Source organism: Balaenoptera borealis (genome assembly GCF_965194805.1).
Source record: "Balaenoptera borealis genome assembly, chromosome: 8".
Taxonomy (NCBI): Eukaryota; Metazoa; Chordata; class Mammalia; order Artiodactyla; family Balaenopteridae; genus Balaenoptera; species Balaenoptera borealis.
In genome coordinates this window covers 52,852,811-52,877,557 of record NC_138865.1, presented here as the reverse complement: position 1 = coordinate 52,877,557, position 24,747 = coordinate 52,852,811, and the positions used below count along the sequence as shown (strand labels likewise).

Below are 24,747 nucleotides of genomic sequence, written 5' to 3'. Positions count from 1 at the left end.
ACAGTTCTTGCACCTTACACTAAAATTCTACATGGAAGTTTTAAGATCTGGAGTCATTGCCAGAGGTTATTATTAATTGATGAATAAGCAAAAAGATTGGTTTCTTGCTCTGCTGTAAACTCTCATACCTATTTTCCATCTGTATCACAGGGTTCGAGACATGTTGACTGATGAGGTCACCAAAGCAGCTGCAAAGTAAGATCCATTTATTCTCTTACCAGGAATTTTCTATAAATAGATTTTTTCCTCACAGGTACGAACAATTTCTCCTTTTCTGGCATTTCATTACTTTAAGGATTTAAAGGACTTTTCAGTTATTTTTTAAAAAATCAGTTGTTATCCTTTCTCTTATTCAGTTAATTCTTACTACATGTCTTTCTGTGAAAATATGGAGGAACCAGTATAGGCACATAACTTTACATCAAAGTTGTGCCCATGCTGTACACCTAACAAAATGCCCTGTGCTTTGGCTTAGATTTAAAGGATTGTGATTTAGTACAGGGGAAAAAAAATCTTTGCTAATGTGAATTATGTCTATTTTACAAACAGATGATTAAATCTCAACTGTGAACCGGTAAATAATTTAAGGTAGTACCTCCTTTTTTTCTCCTGGTGTTATTGGGCCCAGGGTAGCTAAATATTGAATTTTTTAATACTAAAAACTAATGTGAAGACCCAGTAAAAAAGCAATTTCCATCATATCCTTATGGTTGTTTTAACAAAAATAACTTGAGTGTTGCTACCTTGAGGTTTTTTATTTATCTTAAGCCAACTCTTACTAAGAAAATTATACCTTAGTGAACTTGCTTGAACAGTCTCTTCCGGTCCCTATGTTAGCAAGCTGCCTAATTGTTCCTGGTAGTAAGTTACATGTCAGTTACATACACTTCTCCTTTTCACTATTAGCCTTAGCTTGCTGCTGTTTGACTTCCTTTCTTCTTATTCACCAAATAATATAGATATACCTTTGACCCAGAGAATTTCATATGTATTGAAAGTCTATATTATCTAGAAATATTTAACTACAGTTTATTTCTCTCATGTCCTAGAACCTTCTGTAGCTACATAGATTTTGCCTAAAAAACAAAAACCAAAAAACACCACCTACCTTAGAGTTCGCTTTCCACCAGCAATTTCTTAAGCAGGTACTTCGCTCTAAAACCTGATCTCAATACCTGATCACTACTCAGCCTCGTGTCTTCTGAATATAGTGGTAATCCTCCCCTACACTCAATTCCGTGGGAGGCAATGGGAAATATCTGTTGACAAAATGAAAACTAAAGTACAGAGAGGCTTTGATAGGGACTCATTTGTGTTAAACTAGTTTGGTGAATTGCAGATACAGTGGGAGAGCACTCAGCTGCTTATTGGAGGGGAGGAGGTGCTGGGATGGGGGGCTGCCTTTGACCTTTACCTTTCATAGTTTGTTCTATTATGTAGTCTACTTAGTTCCTGTTAAAAACAGTGCTCTGACATTTGCAACAAAAGCTCAAATGCTGAAGAAACTAGTAGCTTTCTATTAAAACAAACTGTGATTTTGCCTCTCCAGTCGTTTTGGCAGATTCCATTCTAAAATTTTAGTTCACCGAGACTTTAATCTTAGATTTGCAAAGCATCATTTCATGACTAATACCTAAAAAGAGTGTGTTCACATTCTCAGTGGTATGGAGTAAAAATAATTTATGTTCTCATGGTGTTACCTTTTCATCAAATATTTCCAAGTATTTTATAGACCTTATCTTATTAAAGCAATCCTGACAATACTAGGCATGACAGCAAGTGAGCATAGTTAAGGTCCAGAGGCTGAGAGATTAATGATAGAGCGGAAGAAAAAATCATTCTGCTGCCTTCTCTTTACTTTTTCCCACTGACTTCCTCCAATCATGTGAGGACCGCATCACCATCTCCTGCCAGCTTAGCCTTCTATTCCTTGGACCATGGCTGCCACTGGCTACTTTGGGCCAATGTAGGGCTTATTTTGTTCTGAGGCATAAATTAAATGTAGGAAGTAAAACACTAGTCACAGGATTAGACTGATTTGCTCATTTGAGAGCATTTTTAAAAGCATCAGGGATAGGACTAAGAATCAGAACACAGACAAAACCTGATTATTGATGTAAATTTATTTTCATTGTTAATAATTAAATAGATTTGAACCTGAAGATAAAAATCCCCAAAGGATTGGGTCACTTTACTAATATGTAATGTAATACTTTGTCCCTAAGAAAGCATCATTGTAGCTCATCCTTCTTTGAGCTTTTTAATTAGGTTAATGGCATCTGTTTGTTTCAAAGGACAATTTAATTAAAATGTCAGTGGTGTTGCCTAGATAAATACTGCACTAATGCTGACATGTTATTATGCAAATTAGTCACTGCTAGTTGACTGGTAGGGGATAGTTATGTGATCAACAAGGTGAAGAGTTTTTGCTGAACCTATTCTAGAGTTTCACCTGGCCAGCTCCTCCTTGAATTTGTCTCACTGTGTATGTATGGAGTGTCTTCTCTCCATAACTCACTGCAAGGCATGTGGGGAATGAAAAGATGTTCAAGAGCTAGTCACTGGTGGGAGGGAGACGCAAGAGGGAGGAGCTATGGGGATACATGTATATGTATAGCTGATTCACTTTGTTATAAAGCAGAAACTAGCACACCATTGTAAAGCAATTATACTCCAATAAAGATGTTAAAAAAAAAAAAAAAGAGAGCTAGTCACCATACGTTTATGAAATGTGTAACTTGGCCTAAGCGTGCATTGTGACTGTGGACTAGTTTTTCCTATTCAAAGATTAATGTCCAAATGTGCATTTAGTCTGCATCCAAAGATCTAATTACCAGTGACTTTAAATACATTTTACCCCATTTTACAAGAACAATACATGCTCAGGAATGTCAAGACCAGAGAAATTTTTGAAATACAGTGATTTGGGGCACTGTTTTAAAACTGAAGCTAAATTCTCTTTCAGAATTTCAGGGTTAAAAAGACACTTTTTATGTCATCTTGACTAATAATTCTGTTTTAAAAGATTTTGATACCCAATTTCTGTTGACCATCTAAGAATTTCTCCAGGGTGATAAATTCACTGAGAATTTAAAACTTTTTTTAATCTTACTTCAGGGATTCATGACCACTTTGTAGCAGAACAGGTTTCAAGGTATTCTCAGTTAAAGGAAAGGGAGAATATTAAAATAAAGGATTTAATTTTGATTTTGTTAAATGATTTTCTGGCTAGGGCACCTGGGCATGCCCACATCTTGCCTTGCTTCCTGGTGTTTTATTGTTAGCTATAGGAATTCCCAGTAATCCTCACTGCAAAACTGCTTCAACCGCAAGTCTTCCTTTCTGTTTTCTCACCCTGCCTCATCCCTCAGTGTAAATGTTGTTGTCTTATCAATGTATGACGGGCCTCATGGAGGAATGAACGAAGAAGAGATGAACAAAATGATCAAGAGTGCAGAGCAGGCCTTCACTGAGCTTAATCACCCCAGAGTAGGAGAGAGAAGGAAGGAAGGAATGGATGGATTGATAGAACTTGATAATGGCAAGTCCTGAGTTCCATTCTTACCAAATGGAAACAAAAATGCAGGAACACAGGTGTATACTAACCTTTTGCTACTCACTAACTCACATGTTCAGTCATGACTGTGGCCTAGGGCCAGAGACACTAGGCTTGCATGGGGAGCAGGGCTGGAAATCTTCCTCATCCCGTCCATCTGTTCTATTTCTGCACCAGGGTAAGCCAAGGGAGTAGTTCTTGGATGTACACACTGATTAAAGTTCAGGTCTCAAGTCCAGGTATGAGGGAGCATTCTCTGCATTTATGGGAACCCACAATCGTAGAACTCCCTGAGAACTGAACTCTCCGATGGTAAGGGTGCTGTGTTGCCTGAGTTCTGTTACGATGAAGTCAGCAAGCCAAGAGCATCTCGTCAGTGTCCCACTGCAGATTTTATTCTATAGACTCACTTTGGAATTATGGAATAATACTAAATATACATTTTCCAGTGGTAAGTGTATTTAAAAGATTCACTTTTCTTGATACCGAATTCGTAAGTCAAACTTAAGATTTTATTGCCAATATTAGAAAACTACCATTTGAGTGATATAAAAAGACAACTCTCTATCCAAATAGTCTAAAAACAAGCCTTTTTTGCATCTTATCTAGGGTTTCTGAATTATGTTACAGACAGACTTCAAGGTTGCTGGCTTTGGCATATTAAGAGAAAGAAGGGGAAAATGATAATGATGGAGGAAAGCCGCCAGCGTGTCGAGTTGCTGTTAAAGTGTGCCGTCTGAAGTGGTTCACTAGAAGCTGATTCCACACACCAGTGCTTTAGAAAAGCCAGGGGCCAGTTCCATTCTGCTGGGCTTATTCACACAACTGTCCTTTGCTGTGTTTCCAAAACAAATCAGTACATTTTTATATTGGCCAAAGATGACACTGAAGAAGAAGAAATGTAAGGTCTAATGATGAAATAAAAATTTTAGGAAGAAGAAGCTTAGATGTATGATCTTATTGGATTTTTTTAAGTTACCCAAAGCATAATGACCATACATTTATAAGAAGAGTTAAAAATCAGCACTAGTGTCAGAAGGAGGAAAGAAGCTGCTGGCATCAGGGAACCAACAGACCTGTGTTTACAAGGCTCTGTGAAGGGATGGAAGTGCTTTTTGACCTCATCTGCCCTCCCTATAATAGCACCTTCTCTTCTCCTGGTTAATGCCCCCAAATCCTCTCTTGGAATTTTTTTCTTTTTAAACAGAGACAGCCCAGTGGTCAAAGGCAACGCGCTGTTAGCCTTAAGCAGCCTTGCTGTCGTCGTTTCCAAACATGAAGCCAGCCTCTCCTCAGACTCTGAGGGGGTCCTGGAGGTGAGTTACGGGTGATTAGAACCAGTTGGCCTTTGGTTGTGTAACGTGTGAAAAGTGAGACTTCTGCTAAAGCCTGGCCCTGAATTTAGGAGGTTACAGTCATTGGCTGTGCTACCCTATGCATCTTTATACCGTAAGCCTTAGTGTCCTCTAAAACACTTTTCTTCGCTGCTTTTCTGTTTTGCTTTCTCCATCACAGTTAAGTGGTCATTTCCATTTGAAGGTACCAATTTTATGCAACAGGGCTTGTCTTTTTGTGATTACATCATGGTAACCAATCTTAGGAGGTTAACTAGGCTTACTGAAAGTGAACAGTGATGTCAAAAAAATGATAAATAAGCAGTGTTTACTGACTGAAAAAAATTGCACTTTGCATTTTAATTGTAGATGTCAGTGACAAAGTGCCTATTCATTTTTTGCAAGGCATTTATTTCTTAATTAAACATGTGGCAAGCTGGCCAATGTTGATTTCCAATGTACTTTTTCAGATAATTCATATCTGTCAAAATAAAAAGGCATGGATTTATTCTTCTTTTAAGCCCCGTTTTCTGGTAGCTATCATTATCTGGAGACAATATAGTCAAGTGGTTAAAAAACACAGGCTTTGGAGTAGGAGAGTCCTAGATTTAAATGCTAATACTTGCATTTACTAGCTCTGTGGCTTATTGTTGGTAACCTCACCTTTCAGAGCCTATTTCCCCATCTGTAAAATGGGGATGACAATACTTACCAGATAGGATTATTGTTAGGATTAAATGAAGTAATATATGTAAGGCACAGTGGCTGGTAAATAGTCAGTAATAGTAACTTATCATCAGCATCAGTATATACTTCTTCACTTCTTGCTGCAAAAAATTGGGCTTTATTCAATGCTATTCGGCCTATCTCTGTCCCCACAGAGTGCCCGATGGACCATTTGTATTCTTTTTTCATGGTAGGGTGTTTTGGTTCTTTTTTGGTGGGTTCTTTTTGGGCAAGAAGCCAACTCTAATTTAAATTAAAAAGGAACTAGAAGAATAAGGAATCTGGAATCCCATGGAATTGAAGGCAAAGCTTAAAAACTGAGTTGGGAGAAGAACAGGAGGCAAGCTGGGGAGTCCACGCAGAGGTACTGATGAACCATCTCAGAAGACCACCCCTACTGGGATGGATCGGCTATAGTCATTTACTGTCTTTGCATCACTCACTTAAGATTCGGAATCCCGTGGGTCCCATGCCTACACCTTCAGCAGGGTAGGATGAGTAGCTTGATTGAGCATTTAACCAAGCTTTAAATCGTGGAGGAGGGAATTCCCCAAAGGGTGCTATTACCAATAAACAAGAGAATAATGCTGTGTGGTAAAAGCTACAAATGTGTATTACATGTGGGGAAGGGAAGGAGGCCAAGGAGTTATTGCATGAAGGATAAAAATGTAGTTAGTTACCATATGAAAATTTACCTTTAAGCCCAGAATCTTATTTTAATAATGAGAAAGATGAAAATTTTTTAGAGTGGAAACGTTTCATATCTTTGAAAGAGCCGTGGAATACTTTAGCAGAGGCAACATGCTAGGTAGACCTACAACCTAAAAAGTAAACATGCCTTCCTAGCATCCCTTCGTTTTGGTGTTATTTATGTCAGACTACCAGTTGTACAGGTCATTTGCCCCAGTAATAACTGGAGGTCTAACTCAGAGTTTGAGCTCCAGGCCCTTCTATTCTTTATTCCCACAACCTTTGTCCTGTGCTGTGGCACATAGTACACAAAACATTGAGAAGCCTCACAAGCCAAAGATGGGGCTTTGCTTTTATTCTTGATAACCTTGCCTTTGGCTATTACTCAGTATAAACTCAAGATGTCATTATTTGATTAAAGCTGAAGTTTTCAAACTTCATTCAAACCTGCATTTGACCAACAACTAAAGATCTTAAGAAGAAGGTCTTGTCTGATTCAAGGAATTGATTCCAAGGTTTCTTAACACCTCATCGACCTTTATAGTTTGCACCACTTTTGTGTTACCATGTGAGTTAATGAATGTTTTTTGACATCCATGGCCATGAATGATTTTTTAAAAAAATTTTCTTTATTTTTTTGGCCGTGTCAGGTCTTAGTTGTGGTGCATGGGCTCTTCATTGCGGCGTGCGGGTTTTTTCTCTCTCTAGTTGTGTCGCGTGGGCTCCAGAGCATGTAGGCTCTGTAGTTTGCGGCACGTGGGCCCTCTCGTTGAGGTGCACGAACTCAGTAGTTGTCACGCACGCAGGCTTAGTTGCCCCGCTGCATGTGGGATCTTAGTTCCCCGACCAGGGATCGAACCCGTGTCCCCTGCATTGGAAGGCGGATCCTTTACTGCTGGACCACCGGGGAAGTCCCTCATGAATGATTTTTAAAACCAAGTTCTCTTTTTACTGAGCTAGGTTTTGTTGTTGTCGTTGTTTTGTTTTTTGCATTCTCTTTCCTCTTCTTTTCCAAACTGAAGATCATTTATGTTTTCTTACTTACTTGCCTAGGCAAATGTGACGATTCTTGAGTGATAAGTATAGTGATAGTAAGCAGAAATGCTAGAGATGGTAAAAACATCTTGTCAGCTGCTTTATTGAAATGACAAGTCAGAAATGAGAAAGTTTAAGTTGGTTTCTCTGCACATCTCTCCCTTTAACCACCATGTTACCCTCACTGAACACGGGAGAGCTCTAAGGAGCTCCCAGATCTGTTCTGTTTTGCAACCCTCATCCTCTCACCTCTGCTAAGTCTTGTATGAAAGGTAAGTCTTATTCATGTTGGGGCACAGGTGAGGATGTGTATTTGTCAAATACCTATCTACTTCATGCAGTCCTGGCAGGTGAAGTTTAGTTTTTAATAACAGCACTTCATTCTTTCATACAGAAGGAGGGTGTACCCTGGTTGTAGAAATAAAGTTTAGGTTTTTTCTTTTTTCCCATTATCATTTCATGTTTCCCTTCATCTGCAGGTTCAACCTAATTTCCTTTCAATGAAAGCATGGGTTTCCATGGTGTTTGATACTCTTCTGGTCATTGTCGATAGCCATTACCAACCCAGAGGACAACTTTTCTCCTGGTTTTATTATGTAAGTTCGAGAAATAAAAAATGATTAGAAAACTCAAGAGTTGATTCTTATATCAATTGTTCATGCGAAATCCATGATATAGTGTAAGTCTTAGCCTTAGCTATACATTAGATATAAGTCTCAGCCTTGGCTGTACGTTAGAGTCACCTGGGGAACTTTAAATATGTATATATATATATATATACATATTGAAAAAAGAAATACTGATGTATAGGCCTCACCTCTGATGTAATTGCTTGGGAATGGGTCCTGGGTATCAGCGTTTTGGAAGCTTTCTAAGTTATTCTGATGTGTAACCAGAGTCAAGCGCTACAGTTGTAGTAAAATAAACGTTGGCTGAAGATGGAGGACCGTGAGTTTCTGGTCTTAGTTTTTTTCATTGCAGAGTATGTGACCAGGGGAAGTTCAGTTAATCTGTCTGGACCATTGTGTCCTTGTTTATAAAATGAGATGATTGAGCAATATTAGCTACAGTGATTGTAGCCCCAGCTTCACCTCTTATTAGTTTTGTGACTGTTGACCTGACACTTACTTAACCTATCATCTTATTTTCCCTTCCTGTAAAATGAAGGTAAAAATGAATGCTTTGCTAACTTTATAGAAGATTGTGAGGATCAAATTATATAATCTATAGGAAAATGTTTTGAAAATGTGAAATGCTCTATAAATACAAAGTAATATTGTTGATCATAAAAAAGCACCTGTTACTTAATCATTCTCTTTCTTCATGCTTATATGCTAAGATCTGAAGCAAATTGAAAACACACTTTGTTGGTTTAGGTTTCATTTTCCCTTTATTGGCTGTAGTGCATGCTTTATTTCTGTATCTGCATGGAATTATTTTGGTTCTGCCTTATCACTATCCATTGCTTAGGGAATTACAGGGATCATGGGACAATCAGCTGAGTGGCAGAGGATTACAGTTGATTTGAATAAAAATATAGCACAAGTCCTGAACTGTTGCTAAGATCACGATTTTAGCCTGAAACTTCATTGCCTTAGGTCTTCTTTGTACAACATTTTGTGTGCCTCTGTCCTCCTGCCCTTAGGAGGACCTGGTATGTATCCATCTGGGGCTTAGGGTCTGGAACTAGATTGTTTTACTATACTTGAGGACAAAAAATGACTTACTAGATAACGTAGAATTAAATTGGAAGGTAGATTTTGCTCAAAGAAGTACTTTGTTTACGATGATTTGTTTTCTGTGAGAAGTTTTCTTATTTCTTTAATGACGGATGAAAACCTTGTTAACTTATATGGAGGTCTTTGCAGTAGCTGTCTGGTTCAGATATTCAGCAGGACAGGATATTGTATTAGACTTCTAATAGCGCTGCTTAGTTCTTGCAATCCAATAAGAATAATGTCTTTACTAGCCAGTTCGGGGTTGCCTCTTACCTTTGTGATTCTTGCATTATTATACTTTTTCAAAGCCCTGTTTCAAAAGCTACTTTCTTTATTTCCCTTGTCTTAGCAGCTGGGTCATTTTGAGTAGTATCGTCATTGTAATAGTGCTATATTAACTTAAAGAATCCCTTAGTTCATGTTTGCTTTTTATCCTTAAAGTACTAAAGCTTGGAGAGCAAACGAGTATAGAATTAAAAACACTTTTTAATGTGTTTTGACTGCAAGGGACAACACGGCCTTTATGGTGTGTCTGAAAATTTGAAGTGGGTAATACTGAGGAATGATAAACGGTCTTTCTTCCCCACTTGAGACATATTTATAAATTATATAATGTCTGGTGGAGCTCTCTAACACAGGACTCTTGTTGAAGCTGTTCAGATTCAGCTGCCCTGTCATTTTATTAGCGTTGTTATTCGTTTCTTTTCCCATAATTACATATAGGAAAGAAGCATATAGAGCTCTCCGTTTCAGTTTGAATAGCTGGTTATTGCTTTGTAACCAGAGGCTTTTAGGATTTCAACTTCCTTTTTAATTAAAAGGAATTAACCCCCTGTAGGAAATAATCCATCTACTGGGAAGCGTTCCCACCAAAAATTTTGGGAGATCTGCCAATAGATCCCTGTGCCAAACTTACACTTATCCCTCTGTAACTAAACTTGAACTGCCCTCACCCTAACCCCTTTTCTTTTCTCTCCCAGAAAACTCCTGGCTTTCTGGACATTTATAATGTGGCTTGGTGGTTTCTGCAAGCTTGGATAGCTTCACTTGGGGTTTCTCATTATATACACATGTGGGCTTTGAAAACACTGATATTGTTTCAGGCTTTATAGTGAGGGAATTCACACCCTTTAAAAGGAGACACTTACAATTTGTTTTTTCAAATTTAAAAGGGTATTATTAGTCAACCGATTGCTTAGTAGCAAATTGTTTTACTAAGAGTAAGATGGTAACCCGTAGGTAAACACAGAAATGGATTTATTTAAAAAAAATTTTTTTTGGGTGGCAAGGATGGATTTAGGAGAAGCTTGCATTGTTGTATAGTGCTTTTGTGATAGGTGTGCGTCCTTCATGTTTTAAACAAAAGGCCAACCCCCTGTTTTCTTTCTTTGGCATGTCCTAGAAATCCTATTCCGGTGAAAACACAGCTAGTGCCATTGCACGTTCTGCGGCCGCCACGGCTTTGTCTCTCCTTGTGCCAGTTTTCATTATCTCTTGCAAAGAGAAGGTTGAGGAAATCCTGAACATGCTGACTGCCAGGTTACCTGGGAAACCAAGTGCTGATGAGTCTCAAGCCGTGCAAATCCACATGGGCCTTGCTTTGGGGATGTTTCTCTCTCGCTTGTGTGAGGAGAAACTCAGGTACAGTTTATTAAAATATTCCTGTTTTTCCCCCTTTGTGACTTATGTGGAGGATTTGTCCCTCTCTCTCCCCCCCTCCCCCGACTCTCTCTCTCTCTCTCTCTCTCTCTCTCTCTCTCTCTCTCTCTCTCTCACACACACACACACACACACACACACACACACACACACACACACACATTATATCTGAGCAATTCGTGGTGCTCAACTTTTTGAGATGTGCAGCTTGATCCTTTATTCTCCTTTATGAATGAATTTGTCTCTCTGAAATACCATCACATAGACATTAATGTGTTTTAAGGGTTCCTCTTTTTAAAGTGATTGATTACTTGAAAATCATTTCATGCTTAGATGAAAGCCATGTGTAATAGACATGAGGAAAGTCTAATCATATGGTGCTATAAATTTTAAAAAGCTTCTTTTTTTCCCTCTGGTTTATAAGGGTGAAAGTAATTACTTATTCTTTGTTGATATCACTATAAAACGGGAGGAAAAGATCGGGGTACCCCTGTGCCTGAGGGTGCGGGAATCACTGAATCACCTGAGAACTGCATGTACCCAGTTTTAGATATTGCTTTTATCCTGCGCCCTGGCTACATTTTTGTAATCCTTAAAGAGTCTTAATCTCTGCATATTATACTGTGTGCTTTATTCAGTTTGACTGCTCATTTTTAGACTGCTAGCTTTACTCTTGAATGGAGCTAATAGAATATCAAAGACCCAGGTGGAAAATTCCACTAAATGGGAAAGTTTTCTGGTGCACGAATCTACTTTAGTTTTGTTGCTCATTATATTTATTCTTTATTTTATTACCGATCTTAGAATTTTATATATCCAGATTGATTGTACTGTGGCACAACATGAGTATTTGGGGATCATGAATATTTAGATGTCACTGATTTGGAATTTCAGCCCCATTTTCCTGCATTGGAAATAGTAGGGATTGTGGGGAGAGGCATTCTGTTCTGATGTTAGCTGTCCTTAAGCTTCCCTAGTTGGCAGAAATTGTCTGTCCAAAGGCAAGAAATGGTGTTGATGTGGGTAAATTGGGTGATATTATGCTATATTTAGATTTCTGTTTGAAACCAGTGGTTAAGTTTACATTTGTAATTTACATAGTTTTGTGCAAACATCCATATGTGAAACCTTTATGAGAACTGCTATTGATCTAGGGAAATACTGTATTTCAGATGATCATTTTCAGCCCTTGGAAACATCTGTTGGATGATTGGGAAGATTGGCTTAGTCTTTGTGATCATAAATGAAACATTTCCAGAATATTCATTTTGTTCTATTCACCAGTATTAGTACACACAGGCCTGGTTCTGGACGTGAACAAAAAGCTGCCCTTTGCATGTGAATTGACTGTTACATGTCTTGTGTGTGTGACAGAACACAAAGTATTTTTATAGACTTAAAACGTGAAAGTGATTTTTTTTTCCCCTTTGCTTCTATGCTACAAATGGCGGTCTCTTCACCATCTGTGTTCATGTTCTTTCTTCAGTATCTTTTCAAGCTACTTGTTTTACAACTAAAAATGAGCCACGGCAGTTTAATTCCAGACAACTCATTTCATCCTATCCTGGCTCTGGCTCCCTTCTTCCTTAGTTTAGGAGGAGATGCTGCTGGTTTTAGGGCTTGACAAGCTTACATTTGTGGTTAATTTAATTATGCTACCTGGAGAAACCTATGGTGATTCCCCTAAAGCATCCTTTCTGGTTCCTAGGTTGCCTTCCACCCCTATCTACCCTACTGGACTTTGCACCTGCAGGAAACCCTGGGGAAGGACACCAGGAAGCTCTTCCTGAGGCGGACTGCCCACAGAATAACTGCAGATTTTAACTTTGCCATAATGATCCTGTATTTGATAGCATTCTCCTTCTGCCTGGTGTGTTAGTACTGCAGCCATTAATAGAATTATTCATGGTTCCCACCTTCCTAATTTCATAGAGCAGAGGAATCTGAAATATTTGCCTTTTAGTACTAATAAATATTTTACTAGATAATGACAGTCTCACCAGATAATGACATTTTTGGAGAAAATTTCAATTTTTCTAAAATTAAAGTAAGTGTTTTGAGGGCTACTAACTCTGAATAATCAATGACATCAAATAAGTGGCCCAAGGTGGCCTCTTAGGAGAACAGGATTAGGACAATATCTTGGTCTCAAGAATGAAAAATCACTTTGTAGAAAAGAATTTTGACATTCAATCCGTCTTTCTTTTTATTTTATTATTTTTTTGCTGAGGCTTATGAAAAATCTCCTGAATTTAAATTCCAGTCTAGAATTTATTCAGAAAAGTATATTATTCCAAAGCTCGCTTCTGTCATAACTCCCAGAGGATACTAGTAGGACCTCTTTAGCATTTGTTTAGGATATTTAAGTACATTTTACTCCAGAGAACAACTATAATAAGACTCATTTAGTTAAAGCTATTCAAATTGTGTGTACCTGTGTGCATGTTTTCTCATTGCAAAATGTACTCCTTCACCTCAGGCAAAACCACTATAGCCTTGGTTGGAGAAGATATTATTTAAAGTGCACTCTGGCTGGCTGGCATTCCTGGGGCTGCATTCCACTCAGCATGGTCTGAGGCAGCAGCAGGAGAGCTGACATGTAGGGACCCCGTGATAATAAAGTGTCGGTGATGAAGCCCACAACTCTGCCTGAAAAAACAGACGTAGACCTACCTTTTAAGTTTTATTTTACTCTAAAAGTCATAGTTCTCACCGAGACAATTACAAAAACCACCTCAATTACTGTATAAAGGCAGAAAAATATAGGGCTGGGTTCCCCCCCCCCCCTTAAAGAAAAAAAAAAAAGAATAGAACTGAAAACCTCCATATTTGAGACATGAAATCAGAAGTTATAGTCTTTGCAAGAAAGATTTGGAATGATTATTGATAATATCAGCTTAATGGATTAGTAAATATCCTGAAGAAAATCACCTTAGCATTCCTAGAAATAATTTTTTGGAATTCTGAGCGTTGTTCTTATTTTTCAGTGATTTTAAAATTTGAATGAGCTGAGAAAATGCAAAAGTAGCAGTTTTAGGGTTTATTGGTTTGCAAGTGATTATAATGTACGGAAACCCAATTATTGAATAAATTCTCTGACTCAGTTTCTCTGTCTACAAAATACATGTGAATCATATTTGCTACTTTTATATATTTTTTAAAGAAATGCATTTTCAACAAAATATTGAGAGCAAAATATTACATAGTAAATATTTTGGACAGTTGAATGATTTTAAATAATTCATTTTTCCCTCTTGGTCTTTACCCAGTGATATATCTGGCCAACAGATGAACCTTCTTCTGATGAAGTCTTTGGATGCCCTGGAAAATTGCTGCTTTGACACTAGTCTTGAATACAAGTATGTTGATTCCATTCCCTCTTTGATACTCAGAGATTGGTTCTTTCTTTGCCATAAATTTTACATTCTATGGTGAATATTTGTAGGACCTGGTCTTGAATTCCTTTGTGTAGAGATTTCAGTAATAATAAAAAAATCTGTAATTAAAGCTTACTTGTTCTGAAACCCATGTTTCAGAAATAGGCGGTTTGTTTCCATACAAAGCAACAAATGTCATTTTGTGGCTGTCGTTAAGTTACCCATACCTTAGATTCTGTCCTGTACTTTACCATATGAGGCGTCTATCTGGGGACTTGTATGTATGACAACCTTTTTAAAATCTGTTGAAAATATTCTTTCAATTTGATTTGACTAAGAGAGTCTTTGACTCATGATTTGGATTTCCCTATGAAATCCAATGTCAGAGGAATCAAAATAGAAACAAGCAGAGGTTACACCAGAGGTTCCCAACCTCCTCAATATTAGTAGATCCCTTCTCCCCCCAAACTTCATGCTTTTAAAATATTTTGTCTGTTAAACTAAATATCATAAGAGTTAATTTATTTTCTCATTCCAGTCATGAAAAACAACAAAAACAAAAAGGAATAATCAGAAAATACAATACAAAATGGTGTTAAACATACTCATTTAGTGAGACATTGAATGTTTTAACTCATCCATGTGGCCTGTGTGGGAAAACATATTGTTTTATTAGGCCTTCTGAAATATTGACACCATTGAGAACCTGGATTGTACCTTTTTGGACTTCCCTATATTTTGGGACTTCAGATTTGGATCTTCTGGCATTGAAGTTACTAGGAAACTCAACAGAGTATAAGCACTAACCTCCAATTTATTAACTCATTTACTTCATGCTATTATGGGCACTGTTCAAATATGAGTTAAATCAGTGTTTACCAAAAAAATCAGTGTTTAAATTTCTGGCCTTTAGGAACTTATGATGTAAAGTTACATTCATGGATGTAGCCTGTTAAGTTCAGACTAACAAAAACATAAATGGTAGAAGTACTGCAAGTATCATGTATTTCATCATGTGTAAATAAAGTCAGATCTTCACTTAGTAGGTGGTAGTTATGAGATCTTTCACATGCAGGCTAAGGTTGGATAAGAACGCTTGAAACGCACTCACTTTATCACACTTTAAAGTTGAACACGTCAGAGATGAAATGACATGTGAAGAGTGTGGTTTTGAGTATGGGCAAAGAAAGAGTTCGGTGGCATGATTCAAGTCTCTTAAATTTAGAAAATGATTAATGGAAGGGATAGGGTCATTTAACTGTTTGGGGGGCTGGTGAAGAGTTGAGTTTTTTGAGCCTAATTCATGTGTTGGTGGTGCTGCCTTTTACAGCCAAGGAGTAAGGTAAGCTTCTGTCCTTTCCTCTCCCCTCTCCCCCTCTTCCTTCTTTCTCCTGCCTTCCCACAAAGGTGTCCAACATATCTGTAGCTCAGGGTATTATAAAGCTGGGGAGAAAATTGTGCTAACATGCTGCACACTTTCAGCCAGCTGGAACAATCAGGAGTGACTCTCACGTATCAGCTCCATGAGTTTGCAGGAAGGTTGTTTGAGTGAAGGGAGGGCCATGCGGATAATTGAATTATCCAAAGTATGGGCATTTATGCATTTACAACCTTCATATGTCTAAGCATATGTAACTTTAAAATTAACTTTTTATATTAACAAGGTTCGTGTTTCTTCATTCTTACCTTCTTTCGTGATTCTTACCTTCTTAATAAGCAAATGTGTTTGGGAGAAGGAAAGGTGGGCCTCCATAGGGGATTGAGCCTACAGATTCAAGTAGGAAAGGGTCATCAGAAATTTCCTGTCCGTTTAGTAAAATCTTGCTCGCCTTTCGGCACCAATTAAAAGCCCAGGTCCTTCAAGAAACCCTCCCTCTATTCTCTCCAAACTCTGTTTTTCCTAGTTAATGAGGTTTAGTATTTTGTCATTTCTAATGCTTTGTGGGTGTCCACGCTTAGGTAGTTCTCTCTTTGGTTTTGGGTTCCACTAATACTTACTGAGCAGCACCATATTTTGCTAGGCCTTTTCACATCCGTTTCTCATGTAATTAAGCCCTGATTACAACCTAAATATTGATACTAAAGCAGGAGTCACCATCACTTCAGTTTACAGATGAAGAACGTGAGTCTCAAATAGGAGACTGGTTCAGGGTCACGCACTAAGTGGCAGAGCCAGGAGAGAAACCTAGGTAGTCTGACTTCAAAGCCAGCTTGCTTTCTCTTGCTTAGCACAGCATGGAGAACACATTTCAGTAGAAAGAAAGCAGGTTGACACTTGACAGTGTGGTATTGATTATTTTTTCTGACATGTGGATGTTGCCTATCATTAAAAGCAGAAGAGAGATTCTAACTCGGCCCAGACCTGGTTCATAGCATAAAGTATTCCCCCATCCAATGAGCTTGCAGGAGTCCGGGGCAGTCCTCTCTCACCTGAAATATCGGAGGCGTTACCCAAAGGTAGTTAATAGATCTGGGAGCATGCTACCTCAAGTGATAGAATTCACCCACAGCAAATTTACCACGCTTCCTTGGTTTAATGGATGTGTCCCTGCTGAGAGAACCGAGCACCTGGTCTGGTGTTTGGGGTCCTATCACTTACATTTTGCTGCCATCTAGTGGTACTTATTACACCATTTCAATCTTCACAGCCATAACTAGTCATGTTATCCATCAATGACCTGAGCATTGGTTAATTACTGTTGAGCTTTCACAAATATGATAACATTTGTATAGCACTTTGTAAAGGGCAAAGCACTATACAAATGTTAACTGTTATTAGAACTAATTATTAGATGGCCTAGTACTTAATCTGCAGAATAGCCTACAATAAACTAGGGAATTGGAGATTCATCTCTGGTTAATTTTAGAAAAATATATCATGTCCCAGTTGATATAGCAACACACATATCAGAATTATGAGCATAGCTTTTAAGACTCAGAATTTCCTTTGCCAGTGATATTTTAATACACATGGATAAGAGATTCAAATAAGTAATGACATAATGGGGCATATCATCCTCTTTATCATTTGTTAGTATTCTTATAGGAGATTTATGTTAGCAATTCCAAAACCTCAATTTTATATCTAAGACAATTTATTTCATCTGTTCAGGACACCAACACTTAAGTCCTTTTTGTTTTCAATGGACAGAAAGATGTGAAAGCTATCTCTGTCCAAGTTATTCTTGGTTTAGAGCTGGTAGAACAGTGAAGCTAGAATGAGGAAAATGTGTAGAAATGCTGAACTAAGCGCCAGAAGAATCTTTAAGACTTAGGACAAAAGATACACACATTAAAATGTAGAAGATTTGGAAGTCAGAAGGAAACATCAGGAACGAAGCTTTAGGACTACCTTCTTGGTACATGCTGGAACAAATTAGACAAAGTAGAAAGAAACAGTTCAGATGGTCAATAGATGCATACAATCTAACATTTTTATTGGCACCCATATGTACTTAGTTAGACTATATATTCGTATATCATAACAGTCAGCTAATAACCAAATGAATAGAATCGTTGGTGACTGTTAACCTTGCCCAAGAATAATTCTGCTGTGATAATTTTAGGTAAATGTAAACTAGACACTGAGATGTCTTTTTCTAGACCTTTGTGCCCATGTGCCTTGAGATGGTGAAAGAGGAGCTTCAGTCCAGCGGATAGAGATTTTTGTGTGCCCAGAATAGCCAGAAAAGCAAGACCTGTCTATTATTTGAAAAAGATGAACCCCAGTAGTTAAGTGAGCTTTGAGAAGAATCTTTTTTCCTCATAAACCTGACACCTCTTTCTTAAATTAGTCTAGCAAAAAATAGAAATTGAGTTTTCTTGATTGAATCTTGGATGATATATTCAGTGAATTTTACCACTCATAAATTTTGCCTCCAACTGAACATGAAAATCAAGCCTTGGGTTTTTTTTGGGGGGTTTCCCCCCTATAGATTTTCTCTCCACTTTAGATTCTCTTGAAACTAAAGAGAATTTGGTCAGTTCTTCGGCATTCAATAAATGTTGGTTGAATGCCTGTCCCTGTCAAGCAGTGTTACTAGGTGCCACAAATACTGTGGTGAGGAAAAAACAGAAAAGGTACCTGCCCTCATGGAGCTTGCAAGCTAGTGAAGGACATGGTCAGTAATCAAATCAGTTCCCAGATAATCTTCATCGGAGTGTATCATTAAAATTGTCTGAAGTAAATTAGTACAAGGTACTATGGGAAAATACTAAGGAGGTTCCCTGCTGGGCCAGGGCAGGTATCCCTGAGGAAATAACATGTGAAATCCTAAGCATAAATAGCAGTTACAAAGTTAAAGAGGGAGCAAAAGTTAAATTTTAAAGTATTAAATGATATTTGTCTAACAATATCTTTGGTCTAATTTCAGGTTTTCATATGCATCAATATAGAAAGATGGCCAAAAAAAACCTTTCCTGTAGAGTATAAATGAAAACAAAGACTTTAAATCCATTCTAATCAGCAGTAGGCTTTCCTCTTTCAGAAATGTGATTTGTCTCAAAAGCACACAATGTTCAGATGTTAGATGCTGATTTAACTCATTGAAATATGCATTATGCTAGTTGAGCTGGTTGTTAAGTTCATGTAAGCGGGAACAGCAGTTCTGCCTGACTTGGATTATTGCTGCAGTAGCTTCCTGACAAAGGATTTTCTAATGCCAGATTTTTGTGCAATAGAACCTAGGAAAACACACCTGAGACGTTGCCTTCTCATAAGCATTCCATCATGGCATCACACAGGGTGCCGGGAGGGGCCTGGGTTTGGCAGTTGAAACAGAAGGCTGGAAATCAAAAAACCCTGTCTTCTGTCCATGCTCTGCTGGAAACTCTCTGCATGACCTTGAGCAAATCCTGTAGCCTCTCCATCCTCTCGGGTATCTCTTATCGGATGTGGAAGCTCCATTGGCACAGAGGTGTCAGGGGAAGTAACTAACATGTTCAAGAAACTATGTGAAGGTCTTGACGCCAGCCAAAGCGATAGATGCTATATAAGAGCAAAATGACATAACATACGGGCATTGAAATATGTTATTGGAGAAATGCCCTGGAATGTCTTCTTAAGCAGTAGATATCAGGAAGAGAGGCAAGCCAAACCAGAGTGAGGATGATTTCTGAAAAAGTCAGCATTTCCTCAACTTGAAAAACAACAATGATGGTAAAAACTTTTTCAAAAGAGTAAAAAATTACCCCCAAGCCATATTTATCCTATCACACTAACTAGAAGTTTTCTGGAAGAACAATTCTTTTCTTTAAATGGATATGTATTCTTTCAGGAGAACTGGGGCACAAAGCCCAAGATTCCAATTGAATTGTCACATGGGGTAACTTTTGACAAGCCTGTCATTTGTCCATTTTCTCTTCTGACCCAGTGGTACTCGGAGGGATCAGAGGGGAGAAGAGGATTAATGTCATTGTGCACAGACAAATACACAGTTTCTTTGAGACAGAAATTCCACTTGTTGAAGTTGACTAGGAAACATGAAGCACTTAGCAGTACCTCCTAATTATGCCTTGCATTTATCTGCCCCTCCTCCCCCCGTTATTAGTCAGATGGCCTCAGCTCATATCCTGAAATTTAGGCTTTTCTCTCCTTATGCAGTTAATCATAGTGCACTCAGCATGATTGGGGGGGGGGGCAGTCAGTGGAGAGAGGACCACAGCATTTCTCTAAGTGCAGGAATAGAACTGGTTTGACTAATTTTTATGCCTCCTTCTCTTACAGAGTTTAAGTCAAACTATTTCATGTATTTATTTGTTTTCTCCATTGGGTACATAGCACTGGCATGGGCCACGGACACATTTTGATTGGGGGGGGGGGTTGGTCATGGAATACACCTGTACACCAGGCAGCAGAATTAGAATCCAGCCATCTTACCTCGGGCTGTAGAGCACTGGTAACTCCCATGATAAGTGAACAGCAGTGGCGTGGATTTCTTACGATTTTCACTCATCTTTTTTTGGCATCCAAGCACGGGCTGTATACTGGGAGTTGGACTTGTCCTGTCCCTCATGAGCCACAGCAGCCGAACAGAGTCGCGAGTTCACGTGGCGGCCTCGCTTCGGAAGCTCTCCGTGTACCTAGATGACAGCGGGGGCCAGAGCAGAACCTTTCAGGAGGTAGGAGACCAACATTCCAGTTTCCTTCCCTCTGCTGGCTTTTGTTTTCCTCTTGCTGCTTATTTTCTACTTCTCCTGTTTTGGTAACTCTGAAATTAAATCCTTCCTCAGTTTCAGCTGGGCTAAGGAGAAAATCTGAGTGGCAAACAACCTACAGTAGATCATAAGGTTTTCAAATAGTGCAGCTATTTAAATCAACTTAGACTTACATGTGGCATATGAGAGCCTTTAGTGAATACAAAAGCCTAACTCAGCATCACTAGAAGGCAGTTTCTAAGAAGAGCTGCAATTTCTGGAGGAAGGTTAAATGGAGATTTTTTAGAATTAGGCTCCGTCCAAGTATAACTTTAAGAAATGGCAGGAATAAGCTTAAGAAACTGCGGATCGAAAAGGCATTTGATTTTTTTTTAATGTCAGTAAGCATGAAAAATTATTGAGGAAATTCCCTTTACCACACATAATGAAAAGATTTTTCTGTGATGGTGCAAAAATATGCAGAATTGGGATCCGGGGCTCTGGTCTGTGTGTTGACTGCGTCGAGCAGGACGTCTGAGGCCTGTGTGTCTGTGAGCCCAGGTGAAGCCGCGCCGCTGTGGGGCTCTTCTCTCTGGGAGGAGCCTGGGCCGACCTCTTGGCCTCACCAGATTCCCCCTCTCATTAGAGCAGATCCTATTTTCCCCCGGCCTGCCCACGAGCTATTGATGAGCACATAATGGCTGCTGTGTTTCCCCGCTCAGCTCCTCTGCTTTCAGCAATAGGACTTGTTGAATCAGTGAATTTCTTTGGGGCACAGAGGGTTGCAGTTTTGTTCTAAGACATGCACCACATTTCCATTTTTAAAGCAGTGCAGCTCACAGTTGGAAAGTACATATTTTTTTTTGTTAAGCCGAAGGAGAAAATGTTACAACCACGGAGCAATTTGATTAATAAATGAAAGCAAGGCTTTTATAATTGATGCATCTGTCTGCCTTGATGGTTTGATTTAGAAGGCCTCGAGCAAGCAGTTTTGGTTGTTCCTCCCCTCTGATTTTTATTATCCAATTTCTACCTTAGTAACTGCCTCTTTTTTTCATGTTGTATCAATCAGTGTGAGGAGTTGAACATTTCTACTTTGTCTTAACAGCATCTTTGTTGAGGAAGGGATTCATCATGAAAATGCAAGGTAGCAGGGAGGGATGAATAACCTTGATTTGGAAAAATGGAAACTCAAATAGTTGGAGTGACTTGCTTAAAGTTACTTAGCCAGTCAGTGGTCAATTTGGGATATACACTCAAGTATTGTTTCTACTCCCAACATTTTTTTAAAAATTTATAATTTGTTCATTTATTCATCTATTTATTCATTTGCTTATTAAAATCACACCAGTGCTCTGAAGTGAGTAGTATTATCCCTATTTTACACAATTTATCTGACTCTAAAACCCACATTCCTCGTCCGTCATGCTTCACTACTTCTACTAGGGAATCAATGTAGCAGCGTTTCACTGCTTTGAATTTCCTCTCCAGTTTGGCCTTGGATCAGAGCACATGGCCATTAGTAGTGTCCACTGGTGATGAAAATCTACTTCTACTGTTGAGGGAACTTTTTGATTTAGCGTCTAAAAACCCGGGTTTGAATCTCGCCTCTGTCACTTGCTAGCTATGTGTAATTGAGCCTCGAAGATTTTATCCAGAAAGTAGCCATAATGACCCCCATCTCATACTATTGTTATGAAGTATAAGTTAGGCAGCAAAACAATGCCCGGTCTATAGTGGGTATACTCGAATCCAATCCTTATCCCAGGGATAAGTTTCACAAAATATTTGTGTCAACTAAACCTTGTTCTTTTATTTCCCCTCACGAAGACATGTGTTTCTGCTCTCTTTTCTTCTCAGGTCCTTGCCTATACCCTCAGCTGTGTATGTACATCTGCATTCAGTGCCGGAATTATCGAGGCTGTGGAGGCTGAAGATATTATGAATAAGCTTCGACTGTTAGTGGAGAACAACCAGCAGGTTGGAATTTCTGGTTATTTCTCAGTGGGTCTCAGGCTGCTGCCAAGTCCTAATTCTAATTTACTCTGAATTAGACTATAATGTGGTATGTTTTGTGCCCAGAACTGAGGAACTTCTAACTCTTGTCTTGTCCACAGCTATAGCCAGTATTCACAGACATCTTTTTCTCTCTTTATCCCCTATAGACATTTTTTCTTTTTTGGTCTGAGTACGAAAGTCTTTTCTGTCTCTCCAGCTATTGCTCTGTATTTATAAAATCTTAAAACACGTGGCTAGGGAATATAAGAGTTATGTAAGGCTAGAAACAAAAATTCGTAACGATAGGAATACATAGAGTAATCTGATAAAGTAAAGCCTCAGCAAGTTCAAGGCAGAGAAACTCTGCTCATTGCTAAATATATAGGAAAATTTAGATTCCTGCAATTTAAATGAAATACCCTTAAAATATTCCCTCTGAAATATTAGTCAGCCTTCAAAAGGAAGAAAATTCTGACATACACTATGACATGGATAACCTCAAGGATGTTATGCTAAGTGAAATAGGCCCGTCACAAAAAGACAAACACTGTATGATTCTGTTTATATGAGGTATTTAGAGCAGTCAAAAGCATAGAGACAGAAAGTGGAATGGTGGTTGCCAGGGGCTGAGGGAGGGGGAATGGGGAATTATTGTTTAATGGGTACAGAATTTCAGTTTTGCAAGATGAAAAGAGTTCTAAAGATGGATGGGAGTGATGGTTGCACAGCATTATGAATGTACTTCATACCACTGAACTGTACACTTAAAAATGGTTAAGATGGTAAATTTTATGTTATGTTTATTTTACCATAATTTTTAAAAATTGAAACAAAAATGTTCCCTCTGATCACACAGGCTCTAGAATTCCCCTGTTTGTATTTTGTTTGCTCAGTTCTTTGTTTTTTAGATTTCTCCAAAGTCTTAATATTGGCCATATTGGGTTACTGCAGGATTCAGTCCAGGTTTTAAGCCTGTGTTGTATTGTATTGTTATTATTTTATGGTTGTATGCCTGCTCACTTACAGTCAGAATAGATTTTGCATTGTGAATCAACTATACTTCAATAAAAAATAAAATTAAATTAATGTAAAATCAGAAAAAAAAGAGTAGATTTTGCAAACACCAAAATATAGAAGTTTGCATATGCTATGCTCATTATAGGATATTTTCTCCTCTTGTTTGGGGGATGACTGGGCTTGGGTGATTTACCTTGGTGTTTTCACCCTAACCCCCTTCTTAGAATTTGGATTGTTTGACCCAAGTCAATCAGTAGTGTAGTATTCTTTTCCTAAAATAAACCACTCACTGAAGCCGGATTCCATACAATTAGACTGCAGTTTCTGTTGCAGACCGGTGTAGATTTTAAAAATCTGCAAATCTGTGATTTTTCAGATGGCAACAGAATGTGTCTATAGGAAAGGGAGCCCTTAAATGTGCTTGTTTTGCTGTATATGAACATTCCTGATCTGTGCCATTCTTCTTTTTTTCTTACCTCTTCTTTTAATTTATTTTTAACAGACTTCAGGTTTTGCCCTGGCGTTAGGAAACATAGTTCATGGTTTGTCTGTGTGTGGACATGGAAAAGCTGAAGACCTGGGCAACAAACTGCTCCCTGCCTGGATCAGAATTGTTCTAACAGAGGTAGAAGGACCTCCTGCATGTTATTTTATATTTTTATAAAGGAAAAAGAGCTACTTTATTGGACCATTTATAGGTGCTGCCAAGATATATAGCTTAACCATAAAAGAATAGGCAATTTCAAATGAAAGAGACACATGTACTTTTTTTTCCTTTTTAATTTAATTTTATTATTATTTTTTATACAGCAGGTTCTTGTTAGTTATCTATTTTATACATATTAGTGTATACATGTCCATCCCAATCTCCCAATTCATCCCACCTCCACCACTACCACCCGCTCCCCCCCTTGGTGTCCATACATTTGTTCTCTACATCTGTGTCTCTATTTCTGCCCTGCAAACCGGTTCATCTGTACCATTTTTCTAGATTCCGCATATATGCATTAATATACGATATTTGTTTTTCTCTTTCTGACTTACTTCACTCTGTATGACAGTCTCTAGGTCTATCCACGTCTCTACAAATGACCCAATTTTGTCCCTTTTTATGGCTGAGTAATATTCCATTGTTTATATGTACCACATCTTCTTTATCCATTCGTCTGTCGATGAGCATTTAGGTTGCTTCCATGACCTTGCTGTTGTAAATAGTGCTGCAATGAACATTGGGGTGCATGTGTCTTTTTGAATTATGGTTTTCTCTGGGTATATGCCGAGTAGTGGGATTGCTGGGTCATATGGTAATTCTATTTTTAGTTTTTTAAGGAACCTCCATATTGTTCTCCATAGTGGCTGTATCAATTTACATTCCCACCAACAGTGCAAGAGGGTTCCCTTTTCTTCACACCCTCTCCAGCATTTGTTGTTTGTAGATTTTCTGATGATGCCCGTTCTAACTGGTGTGAGGTGATACCTCATTGTAGTTTTGATTTGCATTT

The 24,747-nt window shown here is 38.4% G+C and overlaps 1 protein-coding gene across 3 annotated transcripts in view; it reads left to right on the top strand.

The window, feature by feature from the left end:
* FOCAD (focadhesin) overlaps positions 1-24,747 on the top strand; it is a 310,658-nt gene that overhangs the window by 237,747 nt on the left and 48,164 nt on the right. For all 3 annotated transcript variants that reach the window (XM_082400998.1, XM_082400997.1, XM_082400999.1), the window contains 8 exons: positions 151-195; positions 4,764-4,872; positions 7,821-7,937; positions 10,462-10,700; positions 13,988-14,077; positions 20,068-20,215; positions 22,091-22,210; positions 23,748-23,870. In XM_082400998.1, the coding sequence (XP_082257124.1) occupies positions 151-195; positions 4,764-4,872; positions 7,821-7,937; positions 10,462-10,700; positions 13,988-14,077; positions 20,068-20,215; positions 22,091-22,210; positions 23,748-23,870 (991 nt within the window). The remainder of the gene's footprint in view (positions 1-150; positions 196-4,763; positions 4,873-7,820; positions 7,938-10,461; positions 10,701-13,987; positions 14,078-20,067; positions 20,216-22,090; positions 22,211-23,747; positions 23,871-24,747) is intronic.